General features: G+C 45.8%; 1 protein-coding gene across 7 annotated transcripts in view; it reads right to left on the bottom strand.

Moving 5' to 3' along the window:
* Nucleotides 1–26,359, bottom strand: part of EXOC6B (exocyst complex component 6B) — a 306,224-nt gene that overhangs the window by 166,923 nt on the left and 112,942 nt on the right. For 4 of the 7 annotated variants that reach the window (XM_075092267.1, XM_075092268.1, XM_075092270.1 and 1 more), the window contains exon 7: nt 16,108–16,179. The exons of the other annotated variants lie outside the window; for them this stretch is intronic. In XM_075092267.1, the coding sequence (XP_074948368.1) occupies nt 16,108–16,179 (72 nt within the window). The remainder of the gene's footprint in view (nt 1–16,107; nt 16,180–26,359) is intronic. 7 annotated transcript variants of the gene reach the window in all.

Genomic DNA, 26,359 nt, shown 5'->3' with positions numbered 1-26,359 from the left:
GTGAAGGTGCTCACCCAAACTGCTGTCCACTTCAGAGCGGGCAGTGTTATAAGGACAACTTCAGAGCCACGTACCACCGTACCAAAGGGTTAAGCAACAAGACAGGGCAAGGATCACGGTAGTTAAAGACTGAATCCTAAAAGCTAAAGAAACTCCTACTATCTAGTTCATATCTCTTGAGGAACAGAGACAGCAGCAGTTCTTCCACCTTCAGAAGATTTTTTCAAAATATATAAAAAAAAAAAAGCTAAATCCTTCTTGGAACAAAGACTATTTCATTCTGTTTAGGAATAACCCCTATGGTTTTTTTGATGAGAAACCCACAAAGCAGATGCCAAAAGGGCTGAGCCACAAAGGCTAGCTTTTCTTGTTAAGAACAAAATGACTTTTTCAAGAATTATCATCTTCTCCATGATTCATGAGCTTTAGGGTAGTAGCAGAAGAAAGCAGAACATTATTTTGTTATTTCTGGTTTTAATTAATCAGAGAATTAAATAGCCACTGCTTCTCCAAGCATGTTGACTATAAGAGGTATTTAATCCCCACACAAAAAGTTTTCACTGAAAATGACTTTACAGAAGAGCTTGAATTTCATTTGGCTTCCTTCGTTTCACACAGATTCCTCTGACATTGTGGAATATTGTGTTGATAAACAGGTTTTTTCTAAGCAGCTGTTCACCAGGGATAAAGCTCCTGGGCACGAGGCTTGGGGGTTCGGAGAAGAGATTACAGGAGAGGAGAATGGAATTACACGTTCATCACACAGTATTACTCTCTAAAACCCGCTCTCCAAACTCAACTGGTTTTTTTGAGTTTGTTTGGGTTTTTTTAACATAAAAATGAGTTTAGTCAACATATTACATAATTCTTCTCTACCACAGTATGTTCCCAAAATTTTTCTCCCCACATCGATAAGTAATATTTTGCTTGTATCACCACTTTTAGCATTGAAACTAGAAAGACTGTAAATTGACACAGATAAATCAAAACTCGATCTCATCTTGCTCCTGTAAGTTGACATGACATTCATCCCCTAAAGCACCAGACGTTATTGCTGAATTAATTAAAATTATGCATTTAAAAAAAAAAAATCTATGTTCAAGTCTCCAAACTTTCAGAATTCACAACCAGAAAATCAGGCAAATCCCTAAATCTGCTATTTACTGGACATGATCTGCCCTCTAAAGGCTAATGGGGAAACTGCAGAGAACTTTTCAGCCAGAAATAAAGACCTGAAAGCGTTATACATCCTCTTATTTTCTTTTTCTTTACCTCCTTGCCCTCTCCCCCACAACCTACCTACCGTTTAACTACTAAAGAGGATCCCAGGTTCAACTTGACCAACTCCCACTTGAGCTCAACCCACACGGTGACGATCCTGGCCTCATGAAACTCAAAGAAATCTCTGCTGTTGCTCTCAAGGGCTGGGATCTCACCCCTCTAGGCACAGCTTTCTGCAGTGCTGAGAGAGATGAGTATCAGGCATAAATACGACTTAATCAGACAGCAGGCTGAATCCCATCTATTTTACAGTTCAATGTAATTTTGCCCGGCCCTGGCCAGGACAACGGCACCGATGTTGCAGCATGACCCTACCAGTTTGTTAATAATATCCATAACATTCGGCCCAACCATTCAAAAAATCCTGCAAATGAGTCTTGATCCCAATACCATTGGTGTTTCCACCCCAAACGAGAAGTCAGCCGCAGCTGGAAGATGGGAGGCTGTTTCTACTCCTCGTTTCGTAAGAGCCGATATAGGCAGCCATCCCAATCCCCAGAGCCACCACCTCTGCCAGACTGACAGGCCTCAATATCATCCCTCGTGGCACAACGGGTTTTTGGTGATTTGAAGCCTGTTCCTCGCATGCTCGTCCCCGACATCCCAATTAAAAGGCAAGGGGTGGAAAAGCTCAGCACTGCCATTCACTAGACCCAACTGTGCGTCTTTTTTGTTCCCATTATGTATTATTTCATAAACCCCATTTATTAATTCAGAAAGCACGATCTCACGTAAAGCATTCACAGGAAATAAATGCATATTTCATAGCATAAATGTTTTAATATTGCACGCTGTGCCTTTACGTTGCAATTACTCGCTGCCAGTACAACGCGGAGCAAAAGAGGAGCCGTGGTAGGGCCGCAGCTGCCCAGAAGCGATTGCTTGAACACTGATACAGAAATTTGCCATAACAAAACACATTCCTAGCTTGGAAACCTGTAATCTCACTTGGTGTGCAATCATTATAACGCAGGCATGTTGTTTTCTTAAGGCCAGGAGTGGAGTTTTGGCTCTAGGCATCTTCAAAGCTGCCTGCTTAGCTCTCCCGCGGAATTCCCTGGGGGAGGATCCTAAATGGGAGCCGAGGCGTTAATATCCTCACTCGACATTAACGGCATTCACAAGCGTTACATCCTTTCCAAGCAGGTTGCTTTCATTAGGGTACCTTAATAAGGATTAGGATAATCCACTATTGTGGATTGAAACGTTTGGCCAAAGTACCTGCCAAAGAAGGTGCGATGTGTGACACTGGCCCATCTTGTCTGCAGGCACAGCACCGGAAAGGATTTGCAGCTGAATTTCAGCTGAATTTATTGAAGTCATGCTTGAGGTTTATAAATCAGCGGTGCTCTTTGGTGACAAACTTCCTTCAGAGCAACATGTGGTACACAAGAGAGGAGCCCAACCTGGAGGCATTTTTTCAAAGCCCTAATTCGGCTTCTCCCCCCTCAAATACTTTTTTTTTTTTATTTAAGACTATTCAAGAAGAAAAAGAAAACACCCTGTTTCCAGGGCATCATTTCTTATCCTCATAAAGCACTTTATGATGGTTTAGATTTAAAGGCTGAAATTTCAATCCACTTCACCATTGCCACACTTCCGACAGCATGGAAGTAATAGCAAAAATAAAATGACAATGAGAAAAAAGAAGAGTGGGCGGGAAGCCCACACTTACATTTTCTGGAATAGGGATCTACCACCTCTGCACAAACAAGATTTAATCCCTCAAGCTTATGGGACTTGTTTGGTCCCATAAGCTTCCACGAAGCTCTTCTGCACTTTAATGCCTCTGCGACCATTAGAGTCAACTAATCCATTGAATTGAATCACGCTGCCCTAACAACCTGTTTCCAAGAAAAAAAATTAAGGCAAAGGATACCCAATATACCACACATTGCCAGTAAGAATTCAGCATTTAGGTAGAGGTATCACCCAAAGACGCCAAGGCGTCTCCCAGCACAGCATGAGCATGCTCTCACTATTTTATGGGCGTGCTAAAGAAATCCATGCTCCAAAATAAATTTTTAAACCTTTTCTTTTTTTTAATCAAAGTGACAAAAACCCCATTGCAGAGCCTGGATTGGCAGGATTGAAATGCTGAGGAGTTTTTCCAGAATTAGCAGAGCAAGAGGCAGCACTGCTATCCACCAGCTCGGCACCCCTTCTTCTGGCCACCAGGTAAGACATCCTTCCCGCCCTGCCAGGCCCTGCTTGCCTACATATAAAGCTCGCAGACTTCAAAATTACAATCACATTTTTAAGAGACCAAAATAAACAGCAGCTTGTACAAAAAAAAAAAAAAAAAAGGGCAATTAGAAAGTTAGCATTCCTCCAACTTCTCGTTAGTAAAAGTTTTATAACCCTCCAACATGTGGCACTCCAGCATAAAACCTGGCAGAAGGAAAAATGCCCTTGTCTACCTTTCATAAATACAGCAATATTTCAGCGTTGGCAGAGATGGCCTGGTTCCTATTACTAGCTTTTTTCCATTTTTAAATTTACTAGTTAATTTTATAGAAACAAATAAAGGGACCTGCATATTATAAATCTATTAAGGATAAAAAAACATAACTCTGGGAAAAAAAAAAAAACCACAAGAAAAATCTCACACCTTCCCTCCAGCCCTTTCCAATTTTAATTTATATACCTTTTAAAAGAAAAAAGCACCTCTCAATTGAGCTGGGAGGTCTTCCCTTAGTCCCCAGTAACTGATATGCGTGTGGCATCGCTGTTCGTACCTCCGCAACACGCACCTTAATTGACCCATCGCTCTTTCGCAGGTAACTAACCCCACCTGCTATTGATAAAAAGGGGGGGGAAATTTTTTTTAGACTATGTTTTCATCTAGCCCCAACATGAGGTTGGTAAGAGAAGAACAAAATTCAATAGGGTTTCAACTGTTATGCCTCCATCTGGAGTTAATGGGGTTGCACCTGCCTTTCACAAGGTGTGAACGTGACCCCCCAAAGTGCTCAAGAGAGGTGCAGGTACTGCCTCGACCGAAGCTAACAGTAGGGAGGTATCTCCATGAGGGATAAGGTCAGGAAACAAAAGATATCTTTGTATGATGGGGAACACATTAGACTAAGAAAAAAGTCATTAGAAGTCAACACAACCAACCATATTGCTCTCCTCCAGCATCAATGAAATTTTATGCTAGCAAAAACCCATCCGAGTTTGCTGACCAGCCGCTACAACAGAACCACAGGGGAGCGTCCGGCAACACGTGGTGGGGCAGCCGGTGAAGCAGGTTCAGCTGTGCTTCAGCTCATGGCTGACTCGGCCATTGCTCTCCTTTGGGGACTTCACGGCCTCAGAAGTTCCTGGAGAGCGTTCCTCGCCCCAGGACCAGTCTGCTCTGCACATGGGCCTGAGTAACTCCATGGGGCTGGTCGGGGTGGTAGCGGACGACAACGCAGCCATCGTAATATTTATAGGGACATCTTCAACAACAACAGTTCCCACAGGGCATAAGGGTGTCATCAATTCCAGCACTGGGGCATGGATCAAACGGGAAAAAGGCGGTGGGGGGAAGCACTGCCAGCACGTTTCTCTTTCAAGACATGCCCTGGACCATGAGTTTTCAGGGTGGCTGTAACATCTAAGCCTATAACTGATTTCCAGCTCATCAGATTTGCCTTTTCTTGTGACTCTTCTTTATCGATCCAAGATGCACATGTATTTTTACAAGACAGGAAAGCCATAGGCATTGATGTGCTAAGGTCTGAGCTACAGTCACACCTTCCAAAACCAGTAACCGACCACTAAGCTACTGGTTAGAGCATTGGGCAAAGGCAAGCGAAGAACCTGAGCTCGCCTGAATTTCTAAGTCATGTTGAGTCTTCCACAGTTCTTTTCTTTTTGGAAGAAAAGAGGAGAACACTTTTCTTAGCTCCTGGGTATTGTTACAGAGATATTTGTTCCTTTGAAACAGGGCAGACTGTCCTGTTCATTTCAGAACCACAAAACTGGAACCTCTTTAGGCAACTGGGAGCAAGCTGAGCAAGGCAAATGAGAGAGAAGTGCAAGCAACCCCCAAAAAAACACAACAAAACCTTTCTGCCTCACTCCTCACCCATGAGCAGCAGTGCTGGACAGGAGCACGTTGCCCAGAGCTCCCAGGGGTGGATGCAAGGAAGAATCACACTTAAAAAGAACCTTTATTTTTCCCCCAGCACAGTGACTGGTAGAGCCCACAGCAGAACAGCCCCAAAGAGTTGCTGCTGCAAATAATCAGAAAATCTTCAAGGACCTGGAACCTCCTCATCCTCCAAATAAATTCCAAACTGCTTTTTTTTTTTCCCTTTCCAAGTAAAGTGGAAAAGAGAGATCCTCCCATCTCCCAAACTCTTAATAGTGTTGTTCTTAAAAGACTTTGGAGATGCTTCAATAGAAATCACTGAAGAAATATGAAATAGAATTTCATCCTAAAGCCTTGCAGGTCATTTAAGGGCCAGATCCACGACTGCATTCAAGTCTCATTGCCTGTTTGCCAAATAACTTCTTGTTTAAGGTGGTGGGCACCTGGGTGCTTCAGAAGTACGCTGGAAGCCTCAACAGCTTTGCCAGTCTTGCACTAGAGTTGATACGTACCTCCTTCTCTATATTTTTAACCTACTTTGTGAGCTAAATCACAGATTCTCTGCAGCCACAGAAGAACATTAAGTAGAAGTAATGTAAAATTTGGCCGTCTTTCTATGCTGCATCCCTACCAGCCATCAAGCTTAAGAGCTAAACAGCTTGATTTTCAGCTCCCGAAGTAGGCTTACAAGTCTGACACTAATGAAAAAAAGCACATCTGAGCACAGTTGCAATGCGAGACGCTGAAAAACAGCAAAAATATGCTATTAATTTCGTCCTTGGTATAAGCACACTCCAAAGATTTGCATTGACTTTGTAGAGCTACTGCAATTAGTTATAAATGATTAAGTGAAAGACTCCGACTCCGTCCAAGTCACAGAGGATACAGACACTGACTTCAGTTACTGCTCTGCTAATTGAAGTCCTGCTCAACCCAAAGCTAACTTAGCGTGCGGCTAGTCAAACGTCTGATTCTTTTCCTTTTTCCAGCAATGTTTTAAAAAAACACATTATAAAAGTTAGCAACATGCTACAGAAATACGCCCAGAAAGACTGGGGTGATTTCTCTGCTGATTCTTTTTCCCTTAAGTCGAAACATACCCCTTGGGTAGCCTTTCGCATACACTTATTTAAGAAGAAAGCATGTTATATATGAAATATGAACTTTCCAAGTTCACCTTGGAAAATAGGCTCGGGTTCTCATCTGGCCTCCAGGAAAGAGAGAGCAAGGAATGGTAAAGAGATGGTCCATTTAATCACTGGGAGAGTGGAAAAAGAAGGAGGAAAGAGTAATTCATTTAATTCTGCAGAAGACTTCAAGCACTTCATGAACGTTTCAGGGCTCAAAAAACAAATGCCTTATTTACAGGATCCACACTGGAAATGAGTGGGTTAGACCTGCCAGAGCTCAGAGACCAGTTCTTACCCTGTAACATCCTTGGGGCTTAGAGAGGTGACTTCAAGGTCTCTGGACCCTCCTTTCTCACCTCCTGCATCACCTCCCAGCACAGTGAGCAACACACGCTCTCTTGGGTGCTGGGGAGCTGTGGCCAACCGTGCCCGCCAAAAGGCTTCACGTCCCTGGAGACGCTTGTCATCCCATCTCAAACCCACAGTGGGGATCTGCACGACAGCCACCTCAGTCCCAAGGTGCTCCCACCAGAACGGAAAGTTACTCAAATTAATGACCTGAGTGACGTTACTGAGAGCCCTGAATTACTTTCAGACATTTTTCCTGACATCGGCTTGATGATTTACTGAACCGCGAGGCTGCACTACTAAAATAAAAGTACAGTGTTGCATTACAAAAAAATGAGTTTGCAGGATAGGAGGTGGCTATGAATGTATTATAGCGAACATTCACTCCAGCAACGGAAAGGAAGCGGGGATTTACTTTCCCATCAGGGCAAAGGACTAACGCAAAGCAGTAAATCATTAATCCCAAAGAGAGGCGGACTTGTCTCCTGGATAGGTGAAGGACAGATAGATCAGCATTTTTCTACTACAAGTAAAAAGCTTCTGAAGCCTCAGATGAGGAAGTCTTAGTCTTTCACGATTCAGGATGAAACTTTATAATGAAATAAGGAAAAAGAAAAAAACTCCAACATCAGCCTCGACTTCTAAGAGGTCAGGACTTTTCCAGGCAGTTACCCGCATAGAGAAGAATGCAAAACGTGAGCATTTCTTCAGCTGGTGGGGGCAAGAGGGAGGAGGAGAAGAAACAAGCCTGTCTCCTCCTCTAACAGGACAATACAGTTTTTTCTATAGCTAAAAATGTGCTAGCCGATACTCAGCGGCACAAGATTCTCCCTCACTCCCCGGTGTTACCTTTAGGCATGAGACAATAAAATCCTCTAACCGTTCCATTTCTACCATTTTCAAGAATACCTTGCTTGGCTGCAGGAACCCACCCCACCAGACTATTCCCTAGAAACAGAGTCACATCAGAAGGAGAAAAGCTTTCCCAAAACCTTAACAAAGAAACTTTTACCTAAAACATCTCAAAGAAAGCTTTTCTTCCCAATGGTTGTTTTTAGAGTTTAGGGCAGTCACCCAAAATGTCTTTGGAAAAGGATTTCACACACTGGATTTCACGGAGAGCGACGCTTTGTAAGGAGAGGTTTGCAGCTCACCCTTGTGGCAGGAGGATCCCCACGGTTGGGCCATGCGCTATTTTGTTGAGCCAAGAGGAGAAACACCCTGCGCGTAGGATGACAGGCCAACACCCTACACACAGACACCCCCACAAAGTTCCCACAGCTCGCTAACCTGAAAAATAATACAGGCCAACTCATTTGCAACTGGAAAAGCCAAATAGTTAGAAAGAAGACGGCTCCAAAGAGGGAGGCAAGAGGGCTCCAAAGAGGGAGGCAAGAGGGCTCCAAAGAGGGAGGCAAGAGGGCTCCAAAGAGGGAGGCAAGAGGGCTCCAAAGAGGGAGGCAAGAGGGCTCCAAAGAGGGAGGCAAGAGGGCTCCAAAGAGGGAGGCAAGAGGGCTCCAAAGAGGGAGGCAAGAGGGCTCCAAAGAAGACAAAAGTTAAAGTTTTGATTGGACCAGATAAAGTTTTTAAATCTCTAACTCAATTTCTCTGTTTCGCACACACAAGTTGAAACATTAATGGCCAGATGTATTAATAAGACCGATGAAGGCACCGCAACACACAAAACCTTGTGACACAGCACCAGCCCACCTAGCAGGTGGCCCAACCACTCACCTATGCAGCTGCGTGCCCCTGCCCAGTGCTCTTAAAGGACCAAAACCACAACTGGAGCCGCAGATTAAATTATTAGGCTGTGCGTGTTACCCAGTCCAAAGTTCTTCACATCCTTCAGCCATTCAGCAGTGTCGGTCCTGGCTGCGCGGTGATCAGTTATGCAAAACGCTACTCCTGGTACTCGGGGAGGGTAAAACCCAACCATCAAATACAACAGGGGGTTACACTTCTGCAATGAACTGGGCAGATAAAAGGGACCTTGGAAGGACACCGTCCCCCCACCGGCAAGGGACATGGAAGGATGATGCTAAGCCTTCTCCCAGGCAGCCATGGGGACTTGCCAGGCACCAGGCAGGATTTCTGTCCCTCGGTCGCAGCTCCTGCGAGCCAGCAATCACCTCCTGCTGGCCGAGAGCCTGAGTAGAAGAAGGTTTTAAAAATAACCTTGAGAGATGCTGCAACGCAACGTGCGAAAAGAAGTTGGCTACTCTCCTAATTGGGGGAGGAAATTTCTATTCCAGCGTGCTAAATGTGAAACAGAAGGTAAAACGAGAGCCCTCGCACTTACGAGGTGCTACTGTGGGAAGTTATCAATAAACTCTCCTCGAGGGTAACAGCAACGGTCCAATTTAAAGCACATTTCGCTGACCAGGGCTACTGCCTGGTCTACGACAGAGAACAGCGCTACTTCGAGAGAGAGATGCTGCGAACAAATGGAAATTTTAAGTGGTGCTAAGTGAATCCACACATCACACATCAATAGGCTGGGTCTAAAAGACTGCAGAGAAAGCCGGGAACGGTAGCAGTCATTCAGGAAGACAAACAGACCAACAACATAAGCACTGCTTTCTACAAAGACAGAAGAGACAAGGGTCTTCACCAGGAGGGACGGACAAGCCGAGCTGAGGTCTGCCATGCAAGATCTGTGAACGCCCCGAGGGGATTTTGTTCCGAAAGCTGAAAAAAAATTGAGAAAGACCTAAGCAATGCTGAGTAAAGACACTGCTCAACAGGTGGGTGAATGCCAGAAGAAAGAGAGCGACGTGGACTCATCCACACCCCCTACACAACAGCCACCTCCTTCAGGAGGAACAGCCGAGCACCATCCATTTATCCCAGGGCTTCAGGAGTCCCAGCACAAAGATGGTCAATTTAATGTCCAAGTAGATACTGGAGTATCACGTCCTGGAGAAGATGGCTTTGTGAATATTTGGAAAAAGTACTTATTTATGAGGATACAATGGTCAACATGGCCTTATCCTCTTTACAGGGAAATTTCAGTACTGGTATTTGCCTGACTGCGGGCAAACGGGGATACGAGTTCAATGGGATATTAAGACACTACAGGGCAGCATCCTCTGTTGAACACAAGCCATGACGGACTTTGGTAAACAAGTTCTGTGGGTCTGGATTAAGAACAGATCTCGAAGCAGGAGAAGGAATGCAGGGGAATGCATTCTATCTGGTCCATGACTAAAACCGTTCCCATGCCCCAAGCCAGCCCTTCATGGGATGACCGATGAAGCAATCCCCTACAGTTTGCTTCTGCCGTAAGGAAGGGCTATTTTCCCACAATCCTGAAGCCACCATATCTGGGGCCAATATGCTTTCTCAACAGCAGTATAAAGCTCTTTTCATTCCTCCCTCTCTCCCTCAAGGTGACAACTGCCATTCAAAATGACCAATCCTACCGACTGACGGATCCTAGTACGCCTGTCTTAAGATCAACTCTCCAGCTCCCCCACAAAGCCAGAGAAAACAGACTGCAGATACTAACCCCAGATATAGACACACTGTGGCTCACGTACTAGCTTTGTAGGTCTTCTGGAAAGAGTTACCAAAGATAAAACAATCTTTCGAGCTTCTGATTTAAAAGGGATTTCTGGGTTATGTCTGCCTTAGAAGCCAGTATAAATACGCATTTATCCCTGGAGGCTCTTAGTACCAAAGGGTTCGCATTGGGCTTTAACAATGCCACTGCCCTTTTTCATGAGACAATGGCAAATTCTAGTTCTCGTGATGGATGCTTATCCTCTACAGAAGTCAACAGCAGAACTGTGAAACGGACACTGGGCATCAGAATGTTCTTACAAAATTGTTTAGTCCCCTCAGCAAAACATGATGAAGAGCTCAGCAACAAGTACTGAAGATGTGTGGAAAGAGAAACCAATATCAACATAAAAGCCAGGTCAGGTTCCTCCCAAGTCCTTTTAGCAAAATGGATCTCTGCTCTTCTACAGGGCTTCTCGGCAGAGATTTCATTCCTAGTTTTGTCAAGATTGCCCGCTATATAGGCCTTAGGGGATAAACAATAAAATGAAAGGGAAAGAAGTTCAGGCAGTTCAGAATCTAAGCACCGAACTACTGCCCATGCAAACTTCAGAAAACCATTCATCTTCTGAATGGACCCACCAAGAAAGGCATTTCACAGCCTCGTGGGAGGTCTGGTGAAAACACTCAGTGCCTGGGACCTACAAAGCCAGGAGGAAGATAACACAGCTTAGCACCATCACCCAAGCAAAGCGATTGCCTTTTTAACAGAGAGGACAAGGACAAAATTCCTTCCTCGCATTTACAGCCAGAGGCAGCTGAGCCTGGCTAAAGCAACGGGTACTGGTGGCACTTCAATAGCTCCAGAGGGAGGACGGCTCTAGGAAGACCACAGAAATTCCTACAGGCCTACTGGCCACCAGCAAGACAGCACTTTAAGAGGTAGTATGGGAAGGTATGCAGAGTGTATTTGAACCAACCCAAGAAATTTCCTATGGCAAAGAGTGTTTGCTCCTCAACTGAAAAACAACATTGATTACGCTGGACTTTTGCCCATTCAAAGAGTAGCAAGAGTTTGTTGATAATTACAGACACTTACTATGTAGATGAAAGCCATCACTCTTAAGGAAAGAGACCTAAAGGCAAGTTAAAATGTGTTGTATCCAGCTGAGGACTCAGGCCAGGAGTCCCGCTTTGACATTCATGACCTTCAAGAAACATGAAAACATGTTAACATCACGTAGGCGTTTCACATCCTTATCTGCATTTACTGCATCTCCTGAGTGCTACGGTAGCTGAATGTCCAAGAGGCCCCTAAAAAACCCAGACGTTTTGTATCGCTTTCAAACAAGTTCCACAAGGGGAATGACCCTGGAACAGATGAAAAGCAAAATCATTATGTGGATTTACCCGATCAGCACTCATAGCTTGGATCGCTCACTAGAAGCATAACAGGCTTCCAGCAACACGGAAACTACTTCAGCAAACTCACTTTGCCCTCTTCCCTTGCGTTCAAAGGCAAGAAGGAAGAGTGCAATTTTCTACAGCGAAGATGTCAATGATACTCCAGCGCTGGGCACCAGCTCCAGGAATTCCTTGGGCTTGGGCACACTTCACTTTGCTGAGCCAAAACCCAGAACCGCTTGCTTGGTGTCACAGGATGATTTGAACCACGTGAAACACGCATGTAACAGAAGCTTTGCGCCCAGAAGCATGACTGCTATTAGCTAGCAGCTTTGCAAAGGATATTGGTGTGCATAGAGAAGAAAATTAACAAGTCCACAAGCTCAGCTGCTGTCTCCAACAGACCTCCAGCAAGCAAGTCCTTGGCACAGGAAAGACAGGGACCTGCTGGAGCGGGGCCAGAGGAGGCCATGAAGATGGTCCAAGGGCTGGAGCCCCTCTGCTGCGAGGCCGGGCTGGGAGAGTTGGGGTGGTTCAGCCTGGGGAAGGGAAGGCTGCGGGGAGACCTTATTGCGGCCTCCCAGTGCTTAAAGGGGGACTCTAGGAAGGATGGGGGCAGCCTCTGTAGCAAGGCCTGTGGTGACAGGACAAGGGGTGATCGTTTGAAACTAGAGGAGGGCAGATTTAGACTGGATAGAAGGAAGAAATGTTTTACAGTGAGGATGGTGAAACCCTGGCCCAGGTTGCCCCGAGAGGTGGTCGATGCCCCATCCCTGGAAACACTCAAGGCCAGGCTGGACACGGCTCTGAGCAACCTGGTCTGGGTGAAGATGTCCCTGCTCGCTGCAGGGGGTTGGGCTGGATGGCCTCTAAAGGTCCCTCCCAACCCAAACCATGCCATGGTTCTGTGATTCCATTCAACCTGCACCCCCAGCAAAAGCTGGGCGTCCCAGGGGCCAACCCGCCCACCCCAGCAGTTAAGACCAGCTGAAACAGGTTTCCTGGCTCAGCCCCGGCGCTGAGCAGACGCAGCAGCGACTGACGTAGAAGGTCAACACAGAACAAGTATGGGTAAACTCCAAATTAAAGTCTGCAATTTCCTCCTCTCGCCCCATTTTTGTTTGCAGCCAGGAAAGGTTCCCCATCATCACAGCTTCCTCCTAGGGCCTGGTTCTGTCTAAAAAAGGAGTATTTTCATCGGACACGTGGCATTTTACAGAAACTGTGCAAGAATATCTCCTACCGCTCTCCAATCTCCAGCTTGCACTGGACTGCAATTAAAAATGTTTAACCCTAAATATCTTACGAAGACATCTTTACTTGGTTTTTACAAAGCAGATATGACAACTCTTGATGCAAAACCTGAGCTTGTTGTTCTTTAGTTCTATTTTTTTTTCATGACAGCAAACAAGTCTTGCACCAGGTAACAAGAGAATGAATAAAACTGAATAAGGACTAAAAATAACACTGGCAGAGACCGATGCGGTGCGGAAACCGTGCCCTAGCGCTACACGTGGGGCACTTCTGTGCCTCGCTGTTACTTTGCAGAGTTTTGAGCATCTCCCTCTACATGCACGCGGTTCTCAATTTATGTAAAACAAATGTACAAACAGGCTGGGGGAGTCGGTGACAAAAACCGAAGTTCCCACGATAAGTCAAATGGCAGAAATCAGCGGACACTGCTACAGAAGTATTCTTATATTCAAAGGTACAGTAGGTTTTAATTATACTGTAATAAAGAGCTATATGCATGGGTTTTTTTCTCTGATTTACTAGATCGCTTCTTTAAATTATAACCCAAGCTGTGTTTTTAAGGAAAAAAAAAAGTTTTTTAAAAAAATAATTAAAAATAGAAACAGCACTGCAGCAAACAGTTGGAAAATTTTTGGAGTCAATTGTTTATTGGGACTCCAACTAATTTTAATGAAAATATGGTTATAATTTTTTAAAAAACAGCACTTTTATGTTTTGCATAAGGCAAGTCCCTACAACGCAACCTCCGGGGCACTTTTTAAAGAAAAAAAAAAAAAAAACTCAAATGGTCGCAGGGCTCTCTGGCCGAAAGCCCTCCTCGAAAACCAAAAGATGTGGGTTGCAAACTATTTCAAGTATCCACAACAAGTGAAACTGGATGTAGAAAAATATGTTCTCAACATTTACTTCTGTTTATGGTGAAACTGGAACCAGATGACCCCTAACAACATATTGTGTGAACGGGTAATTAACCAGCTGCAGATGGAGCCCAACTGCTGATCACTTACATTCGCGGTGCTGATCATTTCCATGCAGCTCAAGGAAAAGGTCAGCTGGCGGGTAATCTGGGACAGTCCCTCCCACCAGAGCCTCCAAACGCATCCCCAGCACCGCAGGCCCAATCCAGCCAGGCGGAGAGGCACCGGCGCGGTGCAGGACCTCTCACCGGGGCTGCGCTGGCGCAAGAGAGGCTCAGGAGCTGGTATCTGCCCTTCTCCCGTGGGTGGTTGCCCCGTACGGCTTCCCTGGCTCGCCTCCACCAGCGCAGCCCTCTCCTGCTCGCTCCACCACAAACGCCGTCCCAGCTTGGTTCCATGTTGGTGTGAAGGTTGCAGGAAAGGTCTCCAAGTGACCCTAACTGGACTTGGACCAGTCTGCAGTTACATGGCCTTGCTCTTGCGCAGTCTCTTGGCCTTTCCTCCACACATCTCCAGTTCATTCATACGAAATTTCCACCTCCCCACCCCAGGCAGTGCCAGAGCACACATGAGGCAACACCATCTTCTCCCGCCTCGCCTGCAAACTCGCGCACGCTGCTCTCACGTGGACGATAACAGCCCTGCAGCCGCTGTGAAGGCAGCATTTATCTTTTTTAACCACTCCCGAGTTAAGGCAGCACTAACCTTCGGGATGTATCCCACCACATGGGAAGTTCAGCTGGAGCCGAGGGTGTTCAGACATCGAAGGGCTGCAGATGGTGACTTTTCGCTACAGAAGCACCATTTGCTAAATGGCAATAAACCCCTAGATCGGTATCCCCTGTGCTAGTGCCCAACTGGAACCAGTTTTTAACCAGTAGCCATCTTTTACCCCACTTTTTTGATAATTAGAATGCAAGTCACCATGACATGATCACAATCCTATATGCACCCAAAACACATCTATATCGTGGAACCAGGAATGCCCTGAGCTGGGAGGGACCCACAAGGATCACCGAGCCCAGCTCCCGTCCCTGCACAGGACACCCCAAATTCACACCGTGTCTCTGAGGGCCTTATCCAAGTGCTTCTTGAATAGCATCAGGATATTTTATTATCCTGAATAATAAAATAAAAAATAAGTTATTATTTTATTTTATTAGGAATAAAATAGCACTACCAACAGCACCCCCACACACGTATGTATACACGCACACATACATGCACGCGCTTTTAGAAAGGGCCAGTTTCATCAAGCTGAAAACAATTATGAGCCAAATCAGTTGGGAAAAAGAACGTAATCAGAAAAATATGAAGACTAATTGAAAATTGTTTAAGAACATTTTAACTAGATGCTCCAGAAGCCACAATCCCACAACTGAAAAAGGCGGCCACGCTAGTTAAAAGGCAACCTGGCTCAGACGGAAGTTAAGGAGGCTATAAAAGAAAAAAAAAAAAAAAGAAAAAGGGAACATGACAAATGGAATAAAGAGAAAAGCTCAAGCTGGCAAACAAAAACCTGGTGTTAGGATGTGTGGGTAGCTGATACGGGAAGCAAGAGATACATGAAGAAATCAATGGCTGGTTGAGTTAAGTTTATCAGTGATTTCTTTTATTAAGGACATTTAAAGGTAAAACAGTCCAACGGCTCGTTCCTCTCGCAAAAGGAAGGGGTATATTTATTCCTGTGGCAATGCAGAACTGGAAAAAAATTGTTCAACAGTATCTTATTCTGCACTGCTAAGGGAGGTCATCACATCACAGACACGTGATGGCTGAGCAATGAAAGGGCGGGTGGGGTAGCGAGCCGACTTTGGTTCAGTACACAGTACAATTTAGAGGTACGAGCACGGAAATATTGTCATAACGTCTCCTAATATGCTGCGTTTTTGTACTTGGACCCCACAACTAAAGGTTGGTGAAAAACTGCCCTGGTTCCGTTCCCCCAGAGATGACCAGAGTGGAAAATTGGGAGTTCTTCCATTGGGAAGCAGAACTCGACTGATTTCTTCCACCGCAGCGAAGGTTAGTGGACTGTAAGTACCCAGCCAGGGAACTCGGGTTCGCAGTTTAGTGCCACAAAATCAATCCAGGTACTTCAACGAAAGCCAAAAGTAGCCTAGGAATTAGGGCCATGTTATTACCAAAGAGAGCGATTAAGTGAACAGATATATCAAGTGCAAAGTACCTTAATATTTGGAGACAGCAGAAGACTGAAGAATATCTTGGCAATTATTTTCCACTGATTGTATCTGCAATCCTTTAGGAAACGAAGGGAACAAACATTTTAAAGAGAGGAAACAACAACAAGGCAGAGAAGACTGAGAGCAGACAGGTGGCAAAAATTCATGAAGAGTGGAAGTAAACAGGACAGAAACCTGCCAATGACACTAAATTAAGGTATTTGCACAACTGAAGATAACAAACCTCAAGGGAATTTTAAGGGAAATTAAACCCACAACAGATACACCTGGAAGGACTGCTCAGGGGACACCTTCAGGAAAGGCTGAAAGGTGAGGAGGGGACCGAGAGGTGAAGTGGCTGCCTGGGACCCAAGAGAGCGGTGGAAGTCCAAGGAGCTGCAGTCATGAGGCGAGAGCGGAGCACGACCCGAGTGCCCGGGGGAGGGGCTGGCGCAGACCTATGACAGCTGAGGAGTTCGAAGGGACAAAATGAGTTGCCCAGCTCTACAGGGACCATGGAGATCCATTAGCACCTCTCTACCAGTTACACAAAGCACGGGCCACCAGAGCGAGGTGAGCATGGCACACGGACCCAAAGGGAGGAGGAGTGTGGAAGGGATTTCTCTTCAGGGCTACGTTAGGTAACACTTTAAAACATTCAACTAGCATTGCAGAAATGCCAAATTTTCAAAGCCTATGGGATGAGAAAATCAACAGCGTCATACCTGGAGTTGTTGCGCCACCTTTAGTAAGTGTACCTGGAGATGGCCAACACCCACTGTGCACCACCTGGGATTGGCCAGTTGACCTTTCAGATTCCATGAACATTTGAACATAAATGGCAATCTTCGTGCTTAAAATAAACTTTTCCTATAGGAAAACTGTGACCTTGTCTGGACTGAGAACAAGCAGACAAGCCTTAAGCCTGGAAATTGTTGGGTGGGGGGGTGGGGGGGAAATGTACGTGCCTACATACAGTAACAAAAAGAGTGAAAATTCAGACAGAGGCACCAAGACCGCGTCTCATCCTTGATGGTACCATCCGATACCAGGCAACAGTAATAATTCAACAAGAATAAATATATGCCAGCAACAACCAAAGAAATACTTTCCAAGTAAGCCAAACCATGGCGTGTACAACGCTGCCCTCTCCCCCCAAGGTCAGTCCTCTTCTGTGAGTCAGAACTTGATTCATTTTCCCGTAACACAGCAAGTTTAACAATCCAAGAATTTTCAAGTTTCATCAAAATCCATAAACACATTTTATTCTATCCAGAAGAACATTGAACTTGGCGGGACAGAGTACCACAGCGGTGGCCCCAATTCAAGAAAAATCCTCTTTTGAAGACTTCAAACCATCTCCCAGGAGTTAAATGAAGTAGGTCTGGAAAATGGGCATCTACTCTATATACAAATATTCTCCTTTGTCATAAACAAAATAGCCATAAAAAGCTCGTAATTATTCCACATTTACATTAACAGCATGTTAAAAACACGTCATCCTGTTAGGTGAGTGAAGTTATCCGGATCGGACAAATTGGCAAACTGAGGCACACGTGGATTAATAACTTGCCCAAGGCCACACAAAGAGCAGCATCAGAGTCAAAATGAGAACACCAAAGTCCTTGGCTGCCGGAGCTGTGCTCTACTTATTTTTTCTTTAAACTCTTCCTTTTTTTAATTTGGTCTTTGCCACAAGAAGAAAATCATGGAGTATGAATCTATTATTCCTATAGGCATAAAATTTTAAGAGTTCACAGCAGTCAGGTAGTCTGACATCTTGAACAACGCAGACGAGGAGACGCCCACTAATTAATACCTACTTCAAGGTCAGTAGTTGTGGTTGAACTGGAACATAAAGCTTTCAGAAAAAACAAGTCATTCTGATTTTAAAGGGTTTTCCAGGGATGATGCAATGTCCACCACAAATCTTGAAGGCTTGTTCCAGTGGCTCATTACCTTCACTCCAACGCCTTTACCCAGCTTTGAACTTCGCCATTGCATCTGATCAAACCTTCAGCTGCTTACATTAAAACAGTAGCTACTAGCAGTGGTTCCTGACAGACGTCCAGAGAAGCAGAGGTTGCAATCTTCTTTGATAAATCAAAGATATTTCCTAATTTCCTAGCCCTAATCCTAACGAAGGTTCAAATTGTCGCACCTTTGTACAACAAAACCGTAATTAACTCTGGCAACGTTAGGACAACCTCTGTATACAACCCTGATGTTCAAAGGCAAATATTGCATTGTATGAAGTGGTGCTTTGGAGGTGAAATAAAATTAGCGCCTGCCACAGGAGCCACAACATGGCTCGCTTGCAATTTTTGCCAAAACGGTACTATTCTACACCCTGCAAGGTGCAGCAACTGGGGAAGAGGGGTCAAAAGATGAATGGAAACTTTCATTTAGAAGATAACACTCCAAGTAGAGGTGTTCTCCTCTAATTTGTCAGAGAAAAAACTAGGTGCCCCTGTTCCCACATGAATATTGGCCATAAGAACGCTCATTCCCTTAGAAAACCCTACGGTCCACTGGAATTGGTCACAGTCAACCATTGGAATAATCTCCCCAGGGAAGGGGTTTACTCGGCCACGTTGGGCACTTTCAAGAGTCGTCTGGACAGGGAGCTGGGCCATCTTGTCTAGGCTGGGTTCTTCCCAGAAAGGTTGGACTAGATGATCCCTGAGGTCCCTTCCCACCTGGGGTTCTGTGATTCTGTGATCTCACATCAGAGATTTTTCTTTACTCCACCCTATCCAGACCCCGAGAGCTGTCTCCAGAGGACCCTCAGTAGCATATCTCTGAGTACCTCTAACTTCCACCCCTTCCTTAGCACACCTGTAAAACCAGCACACCGTGTCCTTTAGCAGCTCAGATCAACTTACCTGCCGTGTTCTTCAAAGCTGCTGGGAGAACCATGCCTAGCTGAAAACAGATTCACTGATGAAGACCGATCAGAGGCAAGACATTTAAGAGCCATACGTGACCAGAAGGGCTTAATATCTACCTCAGGTAGTAACAGAAAGACTACTGCTCCACAGAAGGAAGACTTTTCCGGTTCTGTCTTCATTACAATAAAACAAGCAGCAAATTAGCCATCACAACAAACCATTTAATAAGGGGGAAACGAGCCGAATACAAACTAAGCAATCCTATACTATTATACTTATCCATTCTTATAAATATCTGAAGGGCGGGTGTCAGGGGGATGGGCCGGACTCTTTTCAGCGGTGCCCAACGCCAGGCCAAGGGGCCACGGGCACAAGCTGGAACACGGGAAGCTCCCCCTGAACAGGAGGACAAACCCCTTCCCTGTGCGGGTGCCAGAGCAGGGGCACAGGCTGCCCAGAGAGGCTGTGGGGTCCCTTCCCTGGAGACATTCACCCCCCGCCTGGACGCGGCCCTGTGCCCCTGCTCTGGGGGTGCCTGCTCCAGCAGGGGTGGGACGGGGTGAGCTCCAGAGGTCCCTTCCAATCCCCACCAGTCTGGAATTCTGTGATACAGAGGATGTAGCAGTAACAAACAACAAGCCCAAACCCAACAGAAGGAAACATGAGTAAAGATTCTATTCAGCCTCAAGAGACTCCAGATCAACATGACTATAGGAATTGGACAAGTCTGTATCCATCATTCAAGAAAAGAATAACCTTAAATTGCACCTACAATCTACGCTTTGAAAAAGTGCTCACAGTTTTCAGATAGCCCAAGATCTGGTAGAACAGTGCAGACTGGGTGAATAAGAAATCCATTTATTTTCCCTGTTCACTTTCCTTCTTCCCGTATCTCCAATCTATGAGACATCTCCAAATCACGCAGCTCTGCTTCAAGATACGCCTGGAAGATTTCTCACAGGCATGTGTTGACAACATACTTCACACCTCACCAACCACGTGCACATTCCCGCATATTTGCATGACACAGACAAAGCCCCCACCAAAACTAGGCTGAAGCGATGCCTCTGACTCAATTCCGCTACTAATCCTGCTGCATGGTTCTTTGGGAGCTACCGCCCGGCATTCAGCGACCTGACCTGGAGTTCACATTTGGTCAGCACTTGTGATAAACGATACTTTCCAACTGGTTTTTACTGAGGTTTCCAACTGAACTGTTATTTTCCACATCTTCAAAGAAACTAACCCTTCTTTGTGTCCTGGATGGCCTTCAAAGTTTTTAATCCATTTTATTGCTACACTCTCTTATATTACTCCTCCTCCTAAGATGGGAAGGGGATTTTTTTTTTCTACCACCATTTTCAGCAGTAAGTGGCAGCAGACTTAAAAATTACCACCTCAAATTAAAAAAAAAAAAAAAAAAGAGAGAGAGAGAAAAAGGAGAAGGGGAAGAAGAAAATCTGTTAGACAAAATCAAGAATTCCCAACTCAGTCTAATATTGGTAGTGAGACTAAACCAGACATGTAGGAATCAAGTAGACCATCATTTCTAATCACAACAGTGCAGGAATGTATTTTAGATGAAGCTGTTTGGGCCTGGGGGGTTGGGTTTTGGGTTGTTTGGGGTTTTTTTTAGGGTGCCTTAGGAGACAGCTGAAGTACTGACTGTTGCACTCAGACTGGCAGCTCTCAGAATACATCTCGGGAAGTCTTCCTAGCAGCAAATAAAACAGAAAAATCCTCCGAAACACAGTGAAATGGAAGAGAGAGAAAAGATGACCCCATGTTAACGGGATGAAAAAAAGCCTACAAAAAATCCCAACTAAAAAAGAAATTGTCGTAAGACACACAAAGCACCTTCCAGACTAGATTTCTGATTTGCAGTTGCAGATTTTAATGGCATGCAATCAATAAATCAAGAACTTTACCCCTTAAAAGAACTCAGATATTCATCTGAAACAGACCCTGTAGTTGGATCCATGTTTTAGTATTTCATGCTCTTCCGAGATACTGGGTACATCAAGTACCAGTGACTTATTCCAGTACCTCATCTCCTCTGCCTGCTGGGGCGCTCACAGACACGCAGGACCCCAACCCACCACCTACAGGACAACCCAAGCGTATTGCCGAAGCCTGGGATGGGAAACATTGCTACCCCCGAGAAGGCAGCGACAGGAGGCAGAAGATACCCTCCCACCTGGAAAGGTGCTGGAGAACGCGCAGACGTGCAAGGCAAGATGAACCGTGCAAACCACACAAAGTTTGCAAGCTGACGGACGCTGCAGACACCACAAGGGTGTGGAAATTACGTTTCTAATTTTGCAAAAGCCCCACGCTGTCAAACATCAGGTTTTTGGTCAAGTATTTTACAGTTGTCTTACGGAAGCAATAAGCGTGCACCGTGCCCTGTGCTGAGCAAAGCACAGAATTATTTATCATGGTTTACTACAAGAAAAAACCCAACAGAGTAGAGGCACGGGGGACCTCTGAGTCACGTCCAGTGAAGGCAGCTACCGCACCCCAACCGCTTCGGCACGCTCAGCCCTCCATGCAGGAAAACGCTTACTCGGCAATTTCTCTCTTTCAGCCACGGTGAGGAATGAGGTCTCCTTCCGAGATTTGCAGCACAACCAGCCAAGAAGGCAGAGCAGTTTTGCTGAAGGCCACATAACAGTTTCCTGGTAATTATCCTCATTCCCCGCTCACCGGGCTACGCCAACATCAGTAGCTTCGACCTCACAGCCAATAAATAAAACCTTTAGTAACAGCATTAAAAAGCGTACATTAAGCATGGGACTCTGGAGAGAGCTGACCTCTCTGCAAGCCATTCTTTAATCGTTACGGTACAGAACCTTACCCTGGAGACCTGCACCAAGGTCCAAGGGCTGAAGACAAAGTGATTACGCAGAAACGAAGCGGGTCCTTCACTGCAACCCAGAGCAAAAGGGGCCCGACCCAGCTCCAGGGAGATCTGAGCCGCTGCGGGTCTCCAGGACCTGGAAGCCTGTTCAAGAACAAATGAATGGAGTTTTTCATTTTAGCCTGATTTTGGGAATCTGGGAGGGACACCTCTCATGCCCAGCAACCTACGACAGTATTCCTACAGACAACCTTATTGCCGTCTTTTATACCAGATGTAGAAAAAAATTCTGAACCTGATGTAAAACTTGAAAACTGTAGAAGGCGAAGGTTGCTCACATTTCCCCAGGCTGTTTCTCGCCCCCACTTGTGTCCTACCCTCACTACGCCACAAATTCTGCCAGCCAGAAAGCAAATATTCAGGTGGTAATTTAGGAAGACACAAATAAAACTAATAAGCATCAACAGGTCTCTAGTGGCCAAGAGAAGTTCGTATATTTCTGGGTGACATCAAACACCTTGGTGCCTCCCTCTGAATATAGAGAAGAGTATAATGTCAGTATTGGTCATCAAATCTCCTACTCATTTACTCAAAACTAACTCTGAGGTTCCAGTCCTTTGATCATCTTGGTGGCCCCTCTCTGGGCCCCTTCCAGCCTGGCCACATCCTTTTTGTACAGCGGGGACCAGAACTGCACACAGCGCTCCAGGTGTGGCCTGACAAGCGCTGAGTAGAGCGGGATAACGACTTCTTTATCTCTGCTGGTGATGCCCTTTTTGATGCAACCCAGCACCCTGTTGGCCTTCTTGGCCGCAGCAGCCACTGTTCGCTCATGTTGAGCTTTCTGTCCGCCAGGACCCCCAGGTCCCTTCCCACAGAGCTGCTCTCCAGCCAGGTGGATCCCAGTCTGTGCTGCACTCCTGGATTATGTTTTCCCAGGCGCATGATCTCACACTTCTCCTTGTTGCACTCCATAAGGTTCTTGCTGGCCCACTCCTCCAGCCTATCCAGATCTCCCTGTAGAGCAGCTCTCCCTGCTGGAGTGTCTCCTTCCCCACTCAACTTGGTGTTGTCAGCAAACTCCATCAGGCTGCACTTGATGCCGGTATCCAGATCACTTATGAAGATGTTGAATAACACTGGGCCCAGTACAGATCCCTGGGGTCTCCACGAGTGACAGGTTGCCAGTTTGAGAAGGAGCTATTTACCACCCCCCTTCGGGTGCGGCCTGCCAGCCAGTTCCCCACCCACTGCACAGACCACTCGTCTAGGCCATAACACATCAATTTCTCCAGGAGGAGACTGTGGGGGACCGTATCAAAGGCCTTGGAGAAGTCCAGGTAGACAACGTCCACTGCCCACCCCATGTCCACCAGGCAAGTCACTTTGTCACAGAAGGCCATCAGGTCTTTTCCAACTTTAATGATTCTATGATTTCCACTTGGCCAGCTCTGGCTTCGCCAAGATAAAACCCGCCTCCAAGGTGCAGTGATGTGGGATGCTGAAAGAGCCAGCTCCAAACTGCTCCACAGAAGATGGCATGCAGAACAGAGGCAGCTCATTCCCACCTTACACTAATTTCCACAGTAACACACTACTTCCCCCTCTTCAAGCATTGCTGCCTTCAGCTCCTAAATGCTTTATGGAGCTTCCTTAACGGAAGCTCACTTTGTAGACAGGTTATTATTCCTTTTTCCTCATTAAGTGGTAGCAATCGCAGACGCCATAGAGATCACTCACTGCTGTATTTAAAAACACGTAACTATTGCAAATATTATTGGCAGGGCACTGGTCATGGCAACTGGTAAATGGAGTGACGAGGTGACCTTCTGACCATCGCATAAACATCGTGCTCACATTGGTATCTGTAGCATTAACCGTACTCAATCCTAACAAACCCATACAGGTAATAAACATCCAGTATTAACACCCCAGGCAGCAAACGTTCTTTTATTCCATTCCCTATGTTCGTTTGAGGTCCTTATGGTGGTATTTCACAGGTTTTTAAACACCTACAAATACAAAATGGCATTGAGCAACAGTCAGACAAGGAGGTAAAACTGCCTGTGGCTTCACAAACCCAGTAGCCAAAAATAAGGTTGCCCTTCACGTCCAAGTACATACTTACAGGTATGTGAGGTGAACGAAGCAGAGCAGGAGTGAAACACAAGCACAGTGATTGCTCTGACCCGTCTAACAAACAAACCTCCCAGTTACTGCTAGGGAAAACTCATTTAACTTACGGACCCTAGCCTTGCAGCGTGCTATGGAAGCCAAGAGACTATAATCACACATTTCACTCGTTTTCCTCTGGGGAATTTCAAGGCGCAGGTTTTCTCTGGAGAGAACCAGCCAAGATGAGATGGATGACTTGCAAGCACTCAGCCCAGCTCTTGCAGGCAACACAGAAGGGTCCTTCACGTTGCATATCTAGTTTTATTTTACTTACTTCCCCAAGCCCTACAACCTCAGCCACTGGGAGCTTTGATTTAAATCACAAATTAAAGAGGGAGAGAGGGAAGGAAGACAAAAAAAGCTAACCACAAAACATACATCAAATGCAGAACAAAACAACTGACCCGTAGCCGATGGAGCTGCCTCCACTTCCCTCACAACCTACCCCAGAGGCTGCTCTGCCAGATGCCATTTCTGCAACTCAACCAAAAAATAACTTGTGACGATTTCATCTGATCTCCTATCATCTAGTTCCTGAAGTTTCTAAGACTTCCACAAAGACAACAGTCTTCAGAGACGAGAACAGGTCTCATCTGGTAGTTGCCAGCCACCCTAAAGCACGTACATGGAATACAGGGGGAGAAAAATGTTTGATAATAACCGAGACAGGGCCTGGCATTGTGACCAGCCTGCTCCCAGGCATAACGATCCTGCAAAGTGACTGCGGAGTTTCAGATTCCTAAACTCACCTCCTGGATCATGTCGGGCTTCTACAGGTAGGGAGTTTGTCTAGAAGGTGGTCTCACACCCTACCTGATCCTGCCAAGGATTAACAGGATCTCAGGTACTAAATACTAGAGGTAACGATCAATAAAAAGAGCAGTCTTGGAGAAGGAGATGTCCAGAGCACCTGCAGCGAGGAAGAATTGTTTCTGAGCGCTGTCTGACAGACCACAACAGGTCTTCTGAAGATACCAAGCCATTAAAAAAATCCTGTACACCCTTAGCTGAGGACCCCCAAGCTGTCAGTTTACACTTTAAGGGCTTAAATAAAAACTCACATAGCACTGACTCCCTAGAGATGCATACGCATCCTTAGAGATGGCATCACTTTTCATTTTATAGCAACCAGTTTACCTCAAAGCTGGAGACCAAAGACGGAGTTGCTCTAAGGCTCAGCTATGAATCCAAACCTCTTTGTCAGCTCAGGTTTATCACTGGGAATACGGAGAGCGCATCAGATGTGGGCAAAGCCACTACTATGATTTGCTGGTAAAACCAGTTCTCCGTGTTTCCATTTAAACACTTCTCAGCACTGTCTATATTCAGAAATATACATCCCTTTAAGGTAGCCGTGGGTCAAGAGAAATAAATCAGGCATTTTATTCAAGTGCAGCTTTTAATGGATTAACAAAGCTTTCCCCAGCGGCGACTGATTTAGTCCACACACTCAGCAAACAAGATCCCGATCTCAAAGTCTGGCCAGGATACTTGTGCTGGAGGTTGACTCCTCCCAGGAGAAGCTCTTTCCCTGCCTCAGAAGGCTGCTCTGGAAGGGCAGCTCCCATCACCAGACTTCGTAGTGCTCCAGTCGAGCATTTCTAGCCTACAGTCAGCACCAATTTGTGCACAGAAAAAGAGAGATTATTCCAAATCTCCAACCCTCCCCTCTCTAAAACTTTGGGGTTAATCTAACAAACAGAACAACACTTCAGAATACTAAAGGGCACCTCCTTAATACCTCAGTTCTGACTCTTGTTCAAGTCCCACATTAAAATGGGAGTTCAGGGAAAGGAGGAGGAGGAGGAGGAGGAGGAGGAGGAGGAGGAAGAGGAAGGGAGCAAAAGGCAAAGGGGGAAAACCAAACCAAAAAAAACCCCTGCACTTTGCTCTCATTTCACAAGCTAAACTGAACATTGGGTATTTTCCACCACTTTTATTTAAACCAGATCCAGCATCTGGGACAGACACACCGTCAGGCCTACCTCCATCAGGAATTTGTCTCTCGAGAAGTTCACTGTGGAGCTGATGGGTTGATCTGAGAGGGGTCCACGGCCCCTCCAACTCTTGCCATGTTCTGGTTGGCACCGATGGGTTCTGCACGCAGCTGAGTCAAACGCAGACCCCAGGGCTGCAGCGTTAACTCAGATGATGGATGAAGATGTAACAGAGCGGATAGGGAAGAGAAAGAAGCACGCTTTTCTTGCCAGCTCACATCATCAAGCAGGAAAGTCAGGAAAGGGAGTGGTTGTGAAGCCTGCTGAAAGGGCACCGAGCACCGGCAGGACAGACGGATGGACAGGTGCCACCTCTAAGCTGCCACGGGACGCT

The sequence above is a fragment of the Phalacrocorax aristotelis genome, chromosome 4, assembly GCF_949628215.1.
Source record: "Phalacrocorax aristotelis chromosome 4, bGulAri2.1, whole genome shotgun sequence".
Lineage (NCBI taxonomy): Eukaryota > Metazoa > Chordata > Aves > Suliformes > Phalacrocoracidae > Phalacrocorax > Phalacrocorax aristotelis.
Note: the sequence above shows the minus strand (reverse complement) of the source record. Positions and strands in the feature narration are given on the sequence as shown.